Source organism: Schistocerca serialis, chromosome 2, assembly GCF_023864345.2.
Source record: "Schistocerca serialis cubense isolate TAMUIC-IGC-003099 chromosome 2, iqSchSeri2.2, whole genome shotgun sequence".
Classification (NCBI taxonomy): domain Eukaryota; kingdom Metazoa; phylum Arthropoda; class Insecta; order Orthoptera; family Acrididae; genus Schistocerca; species Schistocerca serialis.
The window spans coordinates 945844859-945863122 of NC_064639.1; the positions used below are offsets into that span (position 1 = coordinate 945844859).

The 18264-nt window shown below is 44.9% G+C and overlaps 1 protein-coding gene across 1 annotated transcript in view; it reads left to right on the top strand.

Moving 5' to 3' along the window:
- The window catches only part of LOC126456494 (ankyrin repeat and SAM domain-containing protein 4B), a 271923-nt gene that overhangs the window by 202512 nt on the left and 51147 nt on the right, over positions 1 to 18264 (top strand). Inside the window, exon 3 of the mRNA XM_050092243.1 lies at positions 8002 to 8223. Within this exon, the coding sequence (XP_049948200.1) occupies positions 8002 to 8223 (222 nt within the window). The remainder of the gene's footprint in view (positions 1 to 8001; positions 8224 to 18264) is intronic.

The following is an 18264-nucleotide window of genomic DNA, read 5'->3' on the forward strand; positions in this document are numbered from 1 at the left end:
TACAATTTTCAACAACAGATGGCGCTGCGGTCTGGGAAACTCTATAGTACGATATTTTCCACATATCCACCATGCGTAGCAATAATATGGCGTAGTCTCTGAATGAAATTACCCGAAACCTTTGACAACGTGTCTGGCGGAATGGCTTCACATGCAGATGAGATGTACTGCTTCAGCTGTTCAATTGTTTCTGGATTCTGGCGGTACACCTGGTCTTTCAAGTGTCCCCACAGAAAGAAGTCACAGGGGTTCATGTCTGGCGAATAGGGAGGCCAATCCACGCCGCCTCCTGTATGTTTCGGATAGCCCAAAGCAATCACACGATCATCGAAATATTCATTCAGGAAATTAAAGACGTCGGCCGTGCGATGTGGCCGGGCACCATCTTGCATAAACCACGAGGTGTTCGCAGTGTCGTCTAAGGCAGTTTGTACCGCCACAAATTCACGAAGAATGTCCAGATAGCGTGATGCAGTAATCGTTTCGGATCTGAAAAATGGACCAATGATTCCTTTGGAAGAAATGGCGGCCCAGACCAGTACTTTTTGAGGATGCAGGGACGATGGGACTGCAACATGGGGCTTTTCGGTTCCCCATATGCGCCAGTTCTGTTTATTGACGAAGCCGTCCAGGTAAAAATAAGCTTCGTCAGTAAACCAAATGCTGCCCACATGCATATCGCCGTCATCAATCCTGTGCACTATATCGTTAGCGAATGTCTCTCGTGCAGCAATGGTAGCGGCGCTGAGGGGTTGCCGCGTTTCAATTTTGTATGGATAGACGTGTAAACTCTGGCGCATGAGACGATACGTGGACGTTGGCGTCATTTGGACCGCAGCTGCAACACGGCGAACGGAAACCCGAGGCCGCTGTTGGATCACCTGCTGCACTAGCTGCGCGTTGCCCTCTGTGGTTGCCGTACGCGGTCGCCCTACCTTTCCAGCACGTTCATCCGTCACGTTCCCAGTCCGTTGAAATTTTTCAAACAGATCCTTTATTGTATCGCTTTTCGGTCCTTTGGTTACATTAAACCTCCGTTGAAAACTTCGTCTTGTTGCAACAACACTGTGTTCTAGGCGGTGGAATTCCAACACCAGAAAAATCCTCTGTTCTAAGGAATAAACCATGTTGTCCACAGCACACTTGCACGTTGTGAACAGCACACGCTTACAGCAGAAAGACGACGTACAGAATGGCGCACCCACAGACTGCGTTGTCCTCTATATCTTTCACATCACTTGCAGCGCCATCTGTTGTTGAAAATTGTAACTACTGTAATTTCGAAAGTTTGTCCGCCTGAAAATGTACTGTTGTCCCAAGCATATTGCAACAAACGGTGTATTTCTATCGCTGCTCGTTTAGTTCTTATTGCCGTTTCAAATATACCGATCATTTTTGAAACACCCTGTAAAAGCCAAATTCTTAGGCGTAAAACTTGACAATAAATTCGTTTGGGAGTAGCATATAGATTTAGATTTGAAAGCAGTATATATTTGCTCAGCTGCTGGCATGCTAGGCCTATCGCAGGTTAGGATTTTATTTCAGGGTTTACTCCCTTAGCCTTTGAAGATCCCTCTTCTTCACAAGGCAATGGTGTCCTCTTCTAATTATCTCCAGGGAGGATGGGTTGCCTCATCCGGCATCTCCACCATTCCGAAGGTCTCCGTCTCTGCCGAAGGTGCCGTTAAGGTCTTCGCCCATAACCCTGGGCATTTGTTCCACGTTGTACCCCGTGGAGTTGGTCCCTGCCTGAACTTAGCCATCCTTTCACACTGGCCCACTGAAGTGGAGGATGCCCACTCCCGCAGCGTGGAGGCACCACGCAAGATTTACTCAAGTAGTTGATAGGGAAGATGCCCTATCTCCCTTGCGCCAGGTTGATGGTTGTGTATGATGCCACAACAAGGGCGACAGCGAACCAAATGCCCTGGTTTTTGCTGATGGTTTGATAGTATGGTGAGAGACAGAAGCTGAAGCACAGAAGAAACTTAATGATTGGAACAACGCATTCAAAAATTTCGGACTAAAAATAAGTAAAACAAAGACAGTAGAAATGACCGTCAACAGGCAATAAATAATCTCAAATATATTTGTAGAATGAGTCAAAGTAGAATCTGTTACACATTCCAAGTAACTAGGAAGCATGATCTCGAAAGAAAATCCCATTAAGCAGGAAATACTCAGAGGGACGCAGAAAGCATCCAATTTTTACAGTCAAATCAGGAATCTCTGGGATAATAAAATGCCACGAAAATAAAAAGCGACAATGTACCATACCTATCTTGTACCAGTCTTAACATACGGTTTAGGGACCTGTACCCTACTAAACAAAGACCTCAGCAGAATTCAGGCAACGGAAATGAGATTCATTAGAACTGTGAATCAAACAACTTGAAAGGACAAAATCAGGAATGAAGTGCAGAAAAATAGCTGGTATTGAGGTTCCTGTTACCAGTGTCATAAAGAAACGCAAGCTTCAGTGGTGTAGGCACATAATGAGAATGAACAGCCAAAGACCTGCCAAAAAGGTATTTCAACCTGAGCTTCGTAGGAAGAAGACCACGGGGAAGACCAAGAAAACGCTTCATAGAGACTGTAAGATCAGATGTGCAGGAGAAAGGACACAAATGGGAAGCTGTCCTGGAACAGAAGATCTATGAAGACGGTACGAGATGGCGAGCGCTTGTACACCACACTCGTGAATCTGGAGTTGGAAAACAATGATGATGATGAGTGGCATATACCGATACTACGAAAATGCTTAAACAAGTTTTTGTGTGCAAAACAAATAGTGTCGGATATAAGACCACAAAAATAGAAATAAAAACAGACACACTGTGCTTATTGTAACTTCACAACGTCATGCGGTATCATATCCTGATGTAGCTCATCAGCCCAAGCGGAAGTTTTATGGATCCAAAAGCGTATAATATGAATATTTTTGGGCTGCGTTCAAGAATTTCTTACAGAACCCCCATTAATGAGTTGGATATATTAATTACTGCCTTTTCAGTCAGTGTATTTATTTCTTAACGAAAGTTATCATTAATGTTATATCTCTCTTTCAAACTACCAGTCCGGTTCATGGAGTCAGTTCTAGAAATAAGTTCTTCATAAATACTTTAACTCGCCTATATACGTAGTAGAATATGTCCATTTTTGAAGATCATGTATTTTATATAGTTTTCCAACAACGTTAAATGTTTTGGCTACCAATAAAGAACATTTTAAGAGGAGCCTAAAGAATTTTTTGGCGGCCAGCTTCTTTTACTCCACTGATAAATTATATAAGAGAACAATTTCAGGTAATTATTTAGTATATCACGTAACATGAGTGCTATACGATACCTGGCTTCAGTACAGCTTCAATGCTGTAATACAATGTATGTAAATACGCCATGCAGACTTTTTGTTTTTGATGATGATTTGTTACAACAGGCACACATTTAAATGTGTAAATCTTTATAATTAATGTGTAAATGAAAAAATATATAATTTTTTTACCTTTTGTGCGATTTCGAGGTCAGTCTGTTTTAGAATCTGTGGCAGAAACATTAGCATAATAATTTTCGTATTTTTGGTGTTTTCTTGAAATGTTTCACATCATCGACGATCTCCCTATCTGCGGCTCAGGTAGTGTAATGGAATGAGCTGATTGTACGGCTAAGTGGCCAAATGCCTTTTAAGCAACAATTGTACACTCTTTCTCTTCTCCTTAAAAATATAATGTTTATTTCTTTTATATATTTAATTGTCTACCACGATCAGATCTGTCTTGGTGCGCTCATGTTGATGTATTATGAAACAACCTACATTGCGAAAAACAGAAACAAATGTATTGAAGCACTTCGTCACATTTACAAAGATTACAACTTTCGCTAAAACAAATGAAGTGTTTTGAACCCATGAGGATCCACAAACTCCATATTTCTGGTTAAATGGCAAACAAATGTTGCTGTTTGCAGGCGTGGAATACGTCAACAGACAACTAATAATATTTGTGATAATTGAGCTGAATTAGTAACTGAATAATGTAGAAAGTTACCTCTTGTCAAAAATAGTATAAGGTAAGTATGTAATCGTCGTTGGTCTTTACATTGTATTCCGATGGGACAATGAATGAAATGAAAGAGTTTAGATCAGGAAAAAGTTACAAGGAGAACAGATAAAGCTGATGACAATGTTTTTATATCTGGCATTTAGAACGATAAATTTATTTGCACAGAATTTGGTTTAAATTAATGAGAAATCGAGGACCTGTCAATAAATACTTCAAATAGAGGAACACTTGTATACAGTACAATAGTCGAATCGAAGAAGAGCAGATCGCATGAGTGAAGAAAGTTTTCTTAGAGTGAAGAAATAGACCACTGACCTGGAATAGAAAAAGAAGTTTCCGCAGCCGTAACTTTTGGTCGCAGCGCTGTGTGGAAATAAAACGTTTAACTGAGAAAAAAGGAAAATCAAAACTGACGGCATTGAAACGTCGTACAGTAAACGGTATTACGCAAACAGTTAAAATGTAAAGCGACGAGCTTCTAAGAGATGAGGAGCATAATTCATATAAAAAGTTGCAACAAGGATGGGTACATTAGTGAAGAGTATACTAGGCTCGTTAATGTGGTTTAGTCACAAACACGCCATACATTTATAAGGCAGAGTATAAGTCACTCTGAAGATGAAGTGGCACAATAATTTTACTTGTGTAGCTGTGGTCTTGTGATACATCCGTACACTTTAGAGTTTCGTATCTTTCAAAGCGGCTTCTCCCAATTATTTTCTTTTTACTATTTTTTGACGTATCCCACTCACTTTTCAACCAAACTATATCTTCATCTACATATAGGGTGGCAATTATTGAACTATATGAAACTTCTCAACGGTTTGCGTTAGGACGCTCTACTGCACGTTTGGCTGCGGGGCATAATGGGAATTAGTATGCGCATGCATAGTTTGGTTTAGCGACGAAGCCCATTTCATTCGGATGGCTTCGTCAATAAGCAAAATTAGCGCGTTTGGGGGACTGAGAATCCGCATTTCGCGATCGAGAAGTCTCTTCACTCTCAACGGGTGAAAATGGTTCAAATGGCTCTGAGCACTATGGGACATAACAGCTGAGGTCATCGGTCCCCTAGAACTTAGAACTACTGAAACCCAACTAACCTAAGGACATCAAACACATCCATGCCCGAGGCAGGATTCCAACCTGCGACCGTAGCGGTCGCGCGGTTCCAGAAGGAAGCGCCTAGAACCGCTCGGCCACCACGGCCGGCTCTCAACGGGTGACTGTGGTGTACAATGTCCAGTCACGGAATAATCGGTGCGACATTCCTTGATGGTACGGTGACTACCAAACGGTACAAGAAGGTTCTAGAAGATAATTTCATCCCCATTATCCAAAGTGCGACAAGATGTGGTTCATGCAAGACGAAGGTCGACCCCATCGAAGCAGGAGAGTGTTTGATGTCGTAGAGGAGCACTTCGGGGACCGCATTCTGGCTCTGTGGTACCCAGAGGCCACTGCCTTAGGCCTAGGTTGATCGCCATATTCTCCGGATCTGGATACATGCGACTCCTTTTTCTGGGGCTATATTAAAGACAAAGTGTACAGCAATAGCTCCAAAACCATCACTGAGCTGAAAACAGCCATTCAGAAGGTCATCGACAGCACCGATGTTCCGACACTTCAGCGGGTCATGCAGAATTTCGCTATTCTTCAACGCCACATCATCGCCAATGAAGGCAGGCATATTGAACGAGTCATAACTTAAATCCGAATATCTGTAGTGACGTTTACACTTCGAATAAAGTATGTGCACTTAGTATTTTGTAACTAATTTACGTTTATTTTTTATATAGTTCAATAATTGTCACCCTGTAAATACTCCGCAAGCCGGACGGTACCCTGTACCACTACTAGTCATTTTCTTTCCTGTTCCACTCACAAATGGAGCTGGGGAAAAGATTGTCTACATGCCTCCACATCGCCCAAATTTCTCGTATCTTATCTTGGTGGTCCTTAGGCGAAATGTATGTTGGCGGCAGTAGAATAGTTCTGCAGTCAGCTTCAGATACTGGTTCTCTAAATTTTCTGAGTAGTGTTCCTCGAAAAGAACGTCGCCTTCCCTCCAAGTACAGCCATTTGAGGTCCCGAAGCATTTCCGTAATACTTGCGTGTTGCCCGAACCTACCGCCGGCCGAAGTGGCCGTGCGGTTAAAGGCGCTGCAGTCTGGAACCGCAAGACCGCTACGGTCGCAGGTTCGAATCCTGCCTCGGGCATGGATGTTTGTGATGTCCTTAGGTTAGTTAGGTTTAACTAGTTCTAAGTTCTAGGGGACTAATGACCTCAGCAGTTGAGTCCCATAGTGCTCAGAGCCATTGGAACCAGCCCGAACCTACCAGTAATAAATCTAGCAGGCCGCCTCTGAACTGCTTCATTGTTTTCCGTCAATCCGACATGCTGTGGATCCGAACGCTCGACTAGTACTCAAGAATAGGCCACACTAGCGTCAAATTGAACGTATTCACATACGGGCTCCGCATGTTTGTCCAATGTCGGCCTCTTGCTAAGTTCTGTGCAAATGTTAGGTTTGTCTGAAGTTCCTGGGATCCCTTGATTAATTGTGCATCTGTATTCTTCAGTGTCGCACAATGGACCAGAAGTATACTTAGATGTAAGACAATAAATGATTTACATCACTGGACAATGTGGTATTCATTGCTTTATACAAAACTACCATGAAGTTATTACAGATTAAACTATAATTTGATAAGGCTTCAATTTTACCAATACTGATCCTGCTAAACGCAAGGTCTTGCTACCTTCTCAGTGAGGGAAATTTGAAATCTGTATGCAGACATAAGTATTCTTGACATGAGGCCTATGATCAGATGGGGAGTCAACAAATTTCTACTTTCCAGAAACAAGTTTCCAACTACTCCTAGTGTACATTTTACTGTACTTCGACCATCGTCAGTTACTTTGCTATCGACTAATTTTAGCGTCTCATTTCCTTATCTAACTGCCTGAGCATCGCCTGATTTAATTCGATTATATTCCAACGCCCTTGTTTTGCTTTTGTTGATATTCATCTTATATCTCATTTTCAACTGCTTTTCCAAGTTCCTTGCCGTGTCTGACAAAATTACAGTGCCACTGGCAAATCTGAAATTTTTTTATATCGTCTCCCTGAACTGTAATTCCCTTTCCAAATTCCTTCATGGTTTTCTTTACTGCTTGCCCATATACAGACTGTACAATATGGAATATAAGCTACTATACTTCTCAGTCTCTACCTTCCTGTTATGGCCTTTGGCTCTTATCTCTGCAGACTGGTTTATTTGCAAATTGTAGATAAAATTTAGTCTCCATATTTTTTTCCCTGCTACCTTCAGAATTGCAAAAAGTGCATTGCAGTAAACATTGTCAACAGGTTCTATTAATCTGTAACTGCTGTTAATTAACTTTTGTCGTTCTAAGGTAATTCGAAAGGCCAGTATTACCTCATGTGTTCCACATTTCTCCAAAATCCAAACTGATCTTCCCCAAGGTCTGCTTCTACCAGTTTTTCCACTGATCTGTAAGTAATCGCTGTAGTGTTTTGCAGTCATGATTTATTAAATTGATGATTTCGCAGTGTTCACACTTCTCAGCTCTTGCCTTTAGTGGAAGTGGGATTACTAAATTCTAAGTGTATTTCGTCTGTGCCATGTATCTTGTGTACCAGTTGAAATGGTATTTCCTCCCAAGGATTTCAATACTTCTGAGGGAATGTCGTCCCCTGCAGATGCCTTGCTTCAGATAAGATCTATAGACTCCAGCGAGAATGGAATACAAAATCTAGCAGTGGCGACCCAAAGATATTTTCAGAACAACCAAATTCTTTGCAGTCCCAGCTACTGATCCAACATATTCTAGGTGACGCGATGTAGTCCACAGCTGTTCTCCTCCGGAGGTCCCTTTCAAGTCCGACGCTGATGAGTTGTTTACCTGTTGTCAGGGGCGACGTGGACCGCTGCGACAACTTCGGCAACACGGCGCTGCACTTCGCGGCTGCGCGCGGCCACAAGGCGTGCGTCACCTTCCTCATCAACTGGGGCGCCAACCTCTGGGCCATGGACATCGACTTCCATACGCCAATGGAGCTGGCCGCCATGAACAACCGCGACGACATCGTGCGGTTGCTGGACAGTGCCACGGCCAAGGAGGAGGAGTCCAACACGTGAGTTTAACTAGCCACCTGACTGACCCACTGAAGAATTCCACTCGGTCATCCTGTAACATATCATTTCCTGGCTGTGCCTGTATGCTGTTCCTGTTCGCTGTTTGGATTCAGGGCCAATTTCCGGTTGTCAGGGGAAGGGGGCTTTATCTATCTTAGGGATCATGGGCTCGTTCTTCAGGAGTCCTCCTAAATGGCTGATGGTCTGGGCATGCTTTATTGACGAGGGCCGAATAATTTTCCGATAAAGACAGGTGTGTCCCAACATCCTTCTTTTTGTGGACGGTCAAGATGTAACTTTATCTTAAATGCAATCGTGATAAGGGCACTGGGCCTTGTGTCCTTTGATCCTTACAGTATGTGCGTGAAAGTTTGGTAGATAGCCACTGTGGGACTCCGATGATCGCTCAAGGCACCTGGACCCGGTGCTAGCGCACAGGAGCTATTGATCCAACATGTTCTAGATGACGCGATGTGGGTCACAGGCATCTACTTTTTCCATGGTCTGGTGTTTGCGTTGGACGATGTTTTACTGGGTGGTTTTTTAAGGTCTTCATGAAGTTCGCCTATTCTTGCCCACTTTGGTGCCGCAATAATGAGTCGACGATACCGATTTTGCCACGTCTGGATGGTTTTGAAATTAGAGGGTCTGGTTGTCCTCCACATGGAACAACCATATAAAGCAGCTTGGGGGGGGGGGGGGGGGGGGAAAGGCTTTCGTATTGACCTTCATCTACTAGCTGGCCAGTAGACAGTATAGTTGGATGAGTTTTACAACTCATTCGCCAACCTCTACACACAGTTTGAAAAGTATCTTGAATGTGGCCCCCAGGTGCTTGACCTGATTGCTCCATAGAGTTTCCTGATAGTGAAGATTCAGCCTGTCTCTCAAACCCGGGCGGCAACGGGTGAACATCAACGCTCTCGTCTGTTTTGATAGTAATTGTATTTACCTTGGCCCAATATTTTACCGTTTTCCAACATTCGTTGGAAAAAAACTTCTGAAAGTCCTGGAGGAAGCAGCACCATACTGAAGAGGTATCAGCGAGGGCACGAAATAGCTAATGAAAATGCCTGGATCATGCAGTTTCCGATTGGCTAAGAATCACTGGGGCCACTCATGCCCGCACTTGCACGGTGACCATCGCAAAATGTTCTGCTGTCACCTCTACGAAAGGATTAGTATTTCTGCCGAGGAGTCACAGGACGGGAGATTCTCGTGTTGTCTGTAGATCTAGATGCGATCACCCACTAAGATGGCCCCATACAGGATATTACAGACAAAAAGTGGTTGAAGAACAGCAGTTATACGACAGAGGGATAAAAGTGCCACGACAAGCGGCGTCGAAAAAAAGAAAACCCTGTCACGGCCTGCACGGTTTGTACGGCTACTGGCTAATTTGTGTTGCCAGCTGCCACAGTTCATGAATAGATGTTAAAGGTATGTTACCAGTGGGTAGTTGGTGGCGACCGACGATGTTTCCTGGATCAGTTGCAGCGTCTTCGTTCCTGTAACAAACAAAGACCGTCATCAGAGAGGTCAATTTCACCATAAAATCGGCCCTGTAGAATGCTGTGAGTGTTTTGGTTGCCGTTGTGTGTGTGTGTGTGTGTTCAACTTTCTTTCTCGTAGTCGGGCGGTCGGCTGTGTAAGCGCAACGAGGCGGAGCCAGTCAGATTTGCTCAAATGCTGGGCTCACCGACATTTCGTTGTCAGTATGCTTAGTCTGAGCTTCCCATAGGTTAAGAACCCCTGAAAAAACGTTTTTGTGAGGCTATGCCCCCAGCTGTGCTTGTGAAAAACGCTAGGATTATTCGTCCTGAGCAAGCAGGCTGTGGAGGGCGTAGTGTGAAAACACCACGTTTTGTGATGATGTAAAACAGAGACGTTACACATGCGGGCACCCTCTCGCTTCTCTCACCCTCATCCAACACAAAAACAAACACAACACTACACACACACACACACACACACACACACACCATTAGAGGCACCTACACTTACTAGACACACTTAAACACACAACTCTCACACTTCGCGAAGGGAAGGTGCCTTTGTGCCCGAAGGACACAAATACTTATCCAGTTAGGCGATTTAGCTTGCTCCAGCCAACAATGCCATACGACTTTGTTTCCTTCATTATTAGTTATTACAACGCGGGTTTTCACTTATTGAGCAATTATGTCGGTTACAGGGGTTGTGTGATAATATTGTCATTCCGAGTCTTGGAATGATGTATCACTCATGAAAGCAAGGGAGGAAGAAAGAAAGGGAGAAGGGAAGGAAGAGACCCGTCGACATCGACGTCATTAGAGACTTTGTAAGCTACGTCCTTTATTGAGGAACTACCTTTCTTGAGGATTCTTCAGTGAATCTGAGTCTGGCATTTGCCTTTCCACCGTATGCGTTCTACCCAATGTTTTATGGAATTAGCTGCTTCCAGTAATTGTTCTAAAGTCGTGTAGTCACACAATAAAGGCTCTTCCGCGTATAGGTAATACGTTACATTTGTTTACGCTGATGGTCAATTCACACTCCTGCACCAATAATCGATCCTCCGCAGGTCTTCCTGCATTTCACTACAATTTTCTAGCGCTGCGATTTCTCTGTACACAACAGCATGGAACTTTCGATGTTGTGTACAGTCTTTGATAAATAATGTGAATAGTACTCCCTTGGGGCACGTCTGAAGACTTCTCTCTATTGAGAAATACACTGAAGCGGCAAAGTAACTGTTGTAGGCATGCGTATTCAAATACAGAGGAATGCAAACAGGCAGGATACGGCGCTGCGGTCGCAAAGCCTATATAAGACAAATGTCTGGCGCAGTTATTAGATCGGTTACTGCTGCTACAATGGCAGGTTATCAAGATTTAAATGAGTTTGAGCGTGGTGTTATAGTCGGCACACGAGCGATGAGACACTGCATCTCCGAGGTAGCGAATTTGGGATTTTCCCGTATGACCATTTCACCAGTGTACCGTGAATATCAGGAACCGATAAAACATCAAATCTCCGACATCGGTGCGGCCGGAGAAAGATCCTGCAAGAACGGGACCAACAACGACTGAAGATAATTGTCCAGAGTGACGGAAGTGAAACCCTTCCTTCCAAAAATTGCTGCAGATTTCATTGCTGGGCCATCAACAAGCGTCAGCGTGCGAACCATTCAACGGAAGATCGTCGATGTGGGCTTTCGGAGCCGAAGGCCCACTCGCGTACCTTTGATGACCGCACGACACAAAGTCTTACGCCTCGCGTCGGCCCGTTAACACCAACATTGGAAACATGTTGCCTGGTCTAGATAAGACTCTGACAGGTGACACGTACGTAAGCATCCTGTTTGATCACCTGCATCCATTCATGTTCATTGTGCATTCCGATGGACTTGGGCAACTTAACCAGGACAATGCGACAACCCAAACGTCCAGAATTGCTACAGAGTGGCTCCAGGAACTCTCGTCTCAGTTTAAACACTTCCGCTGGCCACCAAATTCCCCAAATAAATGGTTCAAATGGCTCTGAGCACTATGGGACTTAACTTCTGAGGTCATCAGTCCCTAGAACTTAGAACTACTTAAACCTAACTAACCTAAGGACATCACACACATCCATGCCCGAGGCAGGATTCGAACCTGCGACCCTAGCGGTCGCGCAGCTCCAGACTGTAGCGCCTAGAATCGCACGGCCACTCCGGCCGGCCCAAACTTCCCAGTCACGAACATTATTGAGCATATCTGGGATGCCTTGCAACGTGCTGTTCAGAAGAACTCTCGTACTCTTACGTATTTATGGACAGCCCTGCAGGATTCGTGGTGTCATTTCCCTCCAGCACTGCTTCAGGCATTAGTCGACTCCATGCCGCGTCGTGTTGCGGCATTTCTGCGCGCTCGCGAGTGCACTACACGATATAAGGCAGTTCTACCAGTTTCTTTGGTTCTTCAGAGTACATGCTGTGTTCTGTTTTCTGGAATCTCTACAACGCAATAACACTGTTGATCTGATAGCCCCTTCCATCGAATTTTGCGGCAGTGCGGAACTGTATCGAATGCCATACGGAAGTCACGGAACATGGATGACCGAAAAAAACTTAATATGCTGAAGAAACAAACAACTCTATCGGCATGGCGCGCGGCTTTGGCCGTCCCAACGAGTGCGCCCGACGGGGAAAGCGAGTGCGGCGCACAATGGAGCTGCGATGGGAGCGTTTCTCCAGCATCTCCGTGTGGGGGCGGGCAGCTCGTTTGCGTTTTCCGTCGTTTGCGCCTCGCGCCCCACAAATTGTGTTTAGTCTACGCACTCCGCTCTCGACTCCTGCTTTAATTAATCTCGCGAGGTCCTTTTTCCGGCGGTGTGCGCGCTCACTTCGTGCTTGTTTGTTGCACGTCTTTCTCTGGAACTCTGGACTGGGCAGTGTGCCTACTAACGGGTGCGGGTCTTTGCAAATCAGCCTCTTGAATAGGGCTGAAAAAATACCGACTACAGTTTGTTTCGTATACAGGGTTATTACAAATGATTGAAGCGATTTCACAGCTCTACAATAACTTTATTATTTGAGATATTTTCACAATGCTTTGCACACACATACAAAAACTCAAAAAGTTTTTTTAGGCATTCACAAATGTTCGATATGTGCCCCTTTAGTGATTCGGCAGACATCAAGCCGATAATCAAGTTCCTCCCACACTCGGCGCAGCATGTCCCCACCAATGAGTTCGAAAGCATCGTTGATGCGAGTTCGCAGTTCTGGCACGTTTCTTGGCAGAGGAGGTTTAAACACTGAATCTTTCACATAACCCCACAGAAATAAATCGCATGGGGTTAAGTCGGGAGAGCGTGGAGGCCATGACATGAATTTCTGATCATGATCTCCACCACGACCGATCCATCGGTTTTCCAATCTCCTGTTTAAGAAATGCCGAACATCATGATGGAAGTGCGGTGGAGCACCATCCTGTTGAAAGATGAAGTCGGCGCTGTCGGTCTCCAGTTGTGGCATGAGCCAATTTTCCAGCATGTCCAGATACACGTGTCCTGTAACCTTTTTTTCGCAGAAGAAAAAGGGGCCGTAAACTTTAAACCGTGAGATTGCACAAAACACGTTAACTTTTGGTGAATTGCGAATTTGCTGCACGAATGCGTGAGGATTCTCTACTGCCCAGATTCGCACATTGTGTCTGTTCACTTCACCATTAAGAAAAAATGTTGCTTCATCACTGAAAACAAGTTTCGCACTGAACGCATCCTCTTCCATGAGCTGTTGCAACCGCGCCGAAAATTCAAAGCGTTTGACTTTGTCATCGGGTGTCAGGGCTTGTAGCAATTGTAAACGGTAAGGCTTCTGCTTTAGCCTTTTCCGTAAGATTTTCCAAACCGTCGGCTGTGGTACGTTTAGCTCCCTGCTTGCTTTATTCGTCGACTTCCGCGGGCTACGCGTGAAACTTGCCCGCACGCGTTCAACCGTTTCTTCGCTCACTGCAGGCCGACCCGTTGATTTCCTCTTACAGAGGCATCCAGAAGCTTTAAACTGCGCATACCATCGCCGAATGGAGTTAGCAGTTGGTGGATCTTTGTTGAACTTCGTCCTGAAGTGTCGTTGCACTGTTATGACTGACTGATGTGAGTGCATTTCAAGCACGACATACGCTTTCTCGGCTCCTGTCGCCATTTTGTCTCACTGCGCTCTCGAGCGCTCTGGCGGCAGTAACCTGAAGTGCGGCTTCAGCCGAACAAAACTTTATGAGTTTTTCTACGTATCTGTAGTGTGTCGTGACCATATGTCAATGAGTGGGGCTACAGTGAATTTATGAAATCGCTTCAATCATTTGTAATAGCCCTGTATATTCGATATTATCGAGACACATTGAAACGTTTGTTTCGTCCGCGCCTCGGAGCTTCCGTGGCTTCGCGCGAAATCACACTTCACGTACTTTCGGCGATGTGCAACGCGCGAGACAAATTACGCGCCGTACTGCTCAGCGCATTTACACTGAGGAGACCAATGTCATGGGATAGCGATACAGACGTCGTCGTATAGGGTACACAAGGTATAAAAAGGGCGGCACAGCGAAAGAAAATGGTTCAAATGGCTCTGAGCGCTATGGGACTTAACATATGAGGTCATCAGTCCCCTAGACTTAGAACTACTTAAACCTAACTATCCTAAGGACATCACACACATCCATGCCCGAGGCAGGATTCGAACCTGCGACCGTAGCAGTAGCGCGGTTCCGGACTGAAGCGCCTAGAACCGCTAGGCCACAATGGCTGGCAGCACATTGGAGAAGCTGTCGTTTGTACTCAGGTGATTCAGATGAAAAGGTGATTACGGCTGTACGACAGGACTTCAAACGCGGAATGGTAGTTGGAGCCAGATGCATGGGACATTCCATTTCGGATACCGTTTGGGAATTCAGTATTCCGAAATCCACAATGTCAAGAGTGAGCAGAGAATACCGCATTTCAGACATTACCTCTCTCTCCACGGACGGTCCGGTGGCCGACAGCCTTCACGTAACGACTGAGAGCAGCGCCGTTTGCGTAGAGTTGTCAGTGCTAACAGACAAGCAACACTGCGTGAAGTAACCTTAGAAATCAATGTGGGTCATACGGCGAACGTCTTCCTTAGAACAGTGCGGCGAAATTTGGCGTTATTACGCTATGGCAGCGGACGAAAGACGTGAGTGTCTTTGCTAACCTTGGATACCATCGAACATTTATGGAACGCAATCGAGAGGTCAGTTCGTGCACAAAATCCTGCACCGACAACACTCTCGCAATTATGGACGGCTGAAGAGGCGGCATGGTTCAGTATTTCTGTAGGGGACTTCCATCGACTTGCTGAGTCCACGCCATGGCGAATTGTTGCTGTAAGCCGGAAAAAAGGACGTCCGACACGGTATTAAGAACTATTGAAACTTCCCCTTTGAAAAATTTATGAATTACTGTGCTGATAAACCTCTTACGTTATTTGATTTTCAAACAGCTGAGCAGTAATGAACGTACTCAGACATTTCTCTCTTTACTTATTCTGATCAACACTAAACTGGCACACAATATTTTTAGCGCAACTCAATCTGACTTTCAATAATCCCTACAAAAGAATGGCCCTGACTAACAATAACCTATACCTTTCATGAAGCACTTACCTCACAAAAATCTTCGTTACCCGAACTACTGCAATACAGCGAGCGCCAATACTGCCAGATAAATAAAAGATTCTAACTACTGAGGGCACTAACTACTGATAGGCATAGTTAGCAAATGAAAGATTTTGATAGAGAACAAACAATGTATTTACCTTAATAATGTTCAAAAGTCATGTATATCAGTTCATGATATACGAGGGCAGTTCAATAAGTAATGCAACACATTTTTTTTCTCGGCCAATTTTGGTTGAAAAAACCGGAAATTTCTTGTGGAATATTTTCAAACATTCCCGCTTCGTCTCGTATAGTTTCATTGACTTCCGACAGGTGGCAGCGCTGTACGGAGCTGTTAAAATGGCGTCTGTAACGGATGTGCGTTGCAAACAACGGGCAGTGATCGAGTTTCTTTTGGCGGAAAACCAGGGCATCTCAGATATTCATAGGCGCTTGCAGAATGTCTACGGTGATCTGGCAGTGGACAAAAGCACGGTGAGTCGTTGGGCAAAGCGTGTGTCATCATCGCCGCAAGGTCAAGCAAGACTGTCTGATCTCCCGCGTGCGGGCCGGCCGTGCACAGCTGTGACTCCTGCAATGGCGGAGCGTGCAAACACACTCGTTCGAGATGATCGACGGATCACCATCAAACAACTCAGTGCTCAACTTGACATCTCTGTTGGTAGTGCTGTCACAATTGTTCACCAGTTGGGATATTCAAAGGTTTGTTCCCGCTGGGTCCCTCGTTGTCTAACCGAACACCATAAAGAGCAAAGGAGAACCATCTGTGCGGAATTGCTTGCTCGTCATGTGGCTGAGGGTGACAATTTCTTGTCAAAGATTGTTACAGGCGATGAAACATGGGTTCATCACTTCGAACCTGAAACAAAACGGCAATCAATGGAGTGGCGCCACACCCACTCCCCTACCAAGAAAAAGTTTAAAGCCATACCCTCAGCCGGTAAAGTCATGGTTACAGTCTTCTGGGACGCTGAAGGGGTTATTCTGTTCGATGTCCTTCCCCATGGTCAAACGATCAACTCTGTATTGTGCTACTCTTCAGAAATTGAAGAAACGACTTCAGTGTGTTCGTAGGCACAAAAATCTGAACGAACTTCTCCTTCTTCATGACAACGCAAGATCTCACACAAGTCTTCGCACCCGAGAGGAGCTCACAAAACTTCAGTGGACTGTTCTTCCTCATGCACCCTACAGCCCCGATCTCGCACCGTCGGATTTCCATATGTTTGGCCCAATGAAGGACGCAATCCGTGGGAGGCACTACGCGGATGATGAAGAAGTTATTGATGCAGTACGACGTTGGCTCCGACATCGACCAGTGGAATGGTACCGTGCAGGCATACAGGCCCTCATTTCAAGGTGGCGTAAGGCCGTAGCATTGAATGGAGATTACGTTGAAAAATAGTGTTGTGTAGCTAAAAGATTGGGGAATAAACTGGTGTATTTCAATGCTGAATAAAACAACCCCTGTTTCAGAAAAAAAAAGTGTTGCATTACTTATTGAACTGCCCTCGTACAGTATTACAAATTTACTCTCTCTGATGGACACACGTCCAGATCGTCCGCTCTCAAAATTCTGCCGTCTCTCCCCACATCCACCCCTGCTGTCGGCTCACCTCCAACTGCGCAACGCTATGCGCTGTTCACATCCAACTGCCCAACACTACAATAGCGAATATTCCAACAATGCCAACAAGCCACAGACTGCACACAGCACAGCCAGTGATTTTCATACAGAGCGCTAAGTGACGTTACCAACATAGAAACCTAAACAGCCTATTTAAATTATCCCAATACTTTTGTCACCTCAGTATAAAATGGGAGCTGAATCCGAGGTAGATCGGATTACACGTAGTGACATGCGTTTCTGCATCAAAATCAAATCCCTTCGTGGAAAGAACCCAACGGAAGTTTCCAACGATTTGAGAGAGGTGTGTGGGAGTAGTGTAGTGGATAGCAGCACGGTATCATGTGTTTCCTTGAAGGTCGGGTAAGCACTGAGAACAACCCAAGACGTGGAAGGCCGTTAACTGCAACAGACTGCACCTCTCAGGCTAGTGACATTTTGTGAGAGGAACATGTGAGGAAATTGCATTTGAGGCCGCAATGTCTTTCCCTTTGGTTTACAGAATCAGAACAGAAAAGTTAAAGATGAGGAAAGTTGCTGCCAGATGGCTTCCGTATGATCTGAGTGAAGACCAGAAAGTAGGTCGCAAAAGAATCGCAGAAGAATTGCTTTAACGTTATCGAACAGAAGAACAGTGTCTAAAAGAAGCTATTGCACTTAATGAAACCTGGGTACGAGATTTTGAGCCATAACTGAAGTCTCAGCCGTCACTGTGGAAAAGTTCCGACTCTCCGCGCCAGAAAAAATTGCACAGCGACCAATCAAAGATGAAACCGATGATGATCTTTGCGTTTGACATTAATGGAGTCATAGCTACAAATGGAGTGAGCCAGGGATGTCTGTAACAAAGGCGTACTACAAGCTTTTCTGAAAAATGTTCGCCAGAGAAGACCTGACATGCTTGCAGCTGGAGTCCACATTTTGCACGGTAGTTCAAGACCACATATTGTCCTAGCAGTGAAAGAAACTAACTACAAATATGAATGGGAAATACTTCCCCACATTACATACGGTACTGATATGAGGCCACCAAACTGAAGGAACACCTCAGTGTAAAACGTTGATACAATTGATGATTCTTCCAGTGAGGTGCCCCAAGTAATCAGACAATTCAACAATGAAAGTCCCCTATCCGCAATACAGAAGTTGCCAAAAAGTTGGGAAGCTGCCATCCCAGATCACGTGATCTGGGCTGCCATCAAGCAAGAATGGAGATTATATTGAAGTCCTATAAAGGTATTTTGTAAAAT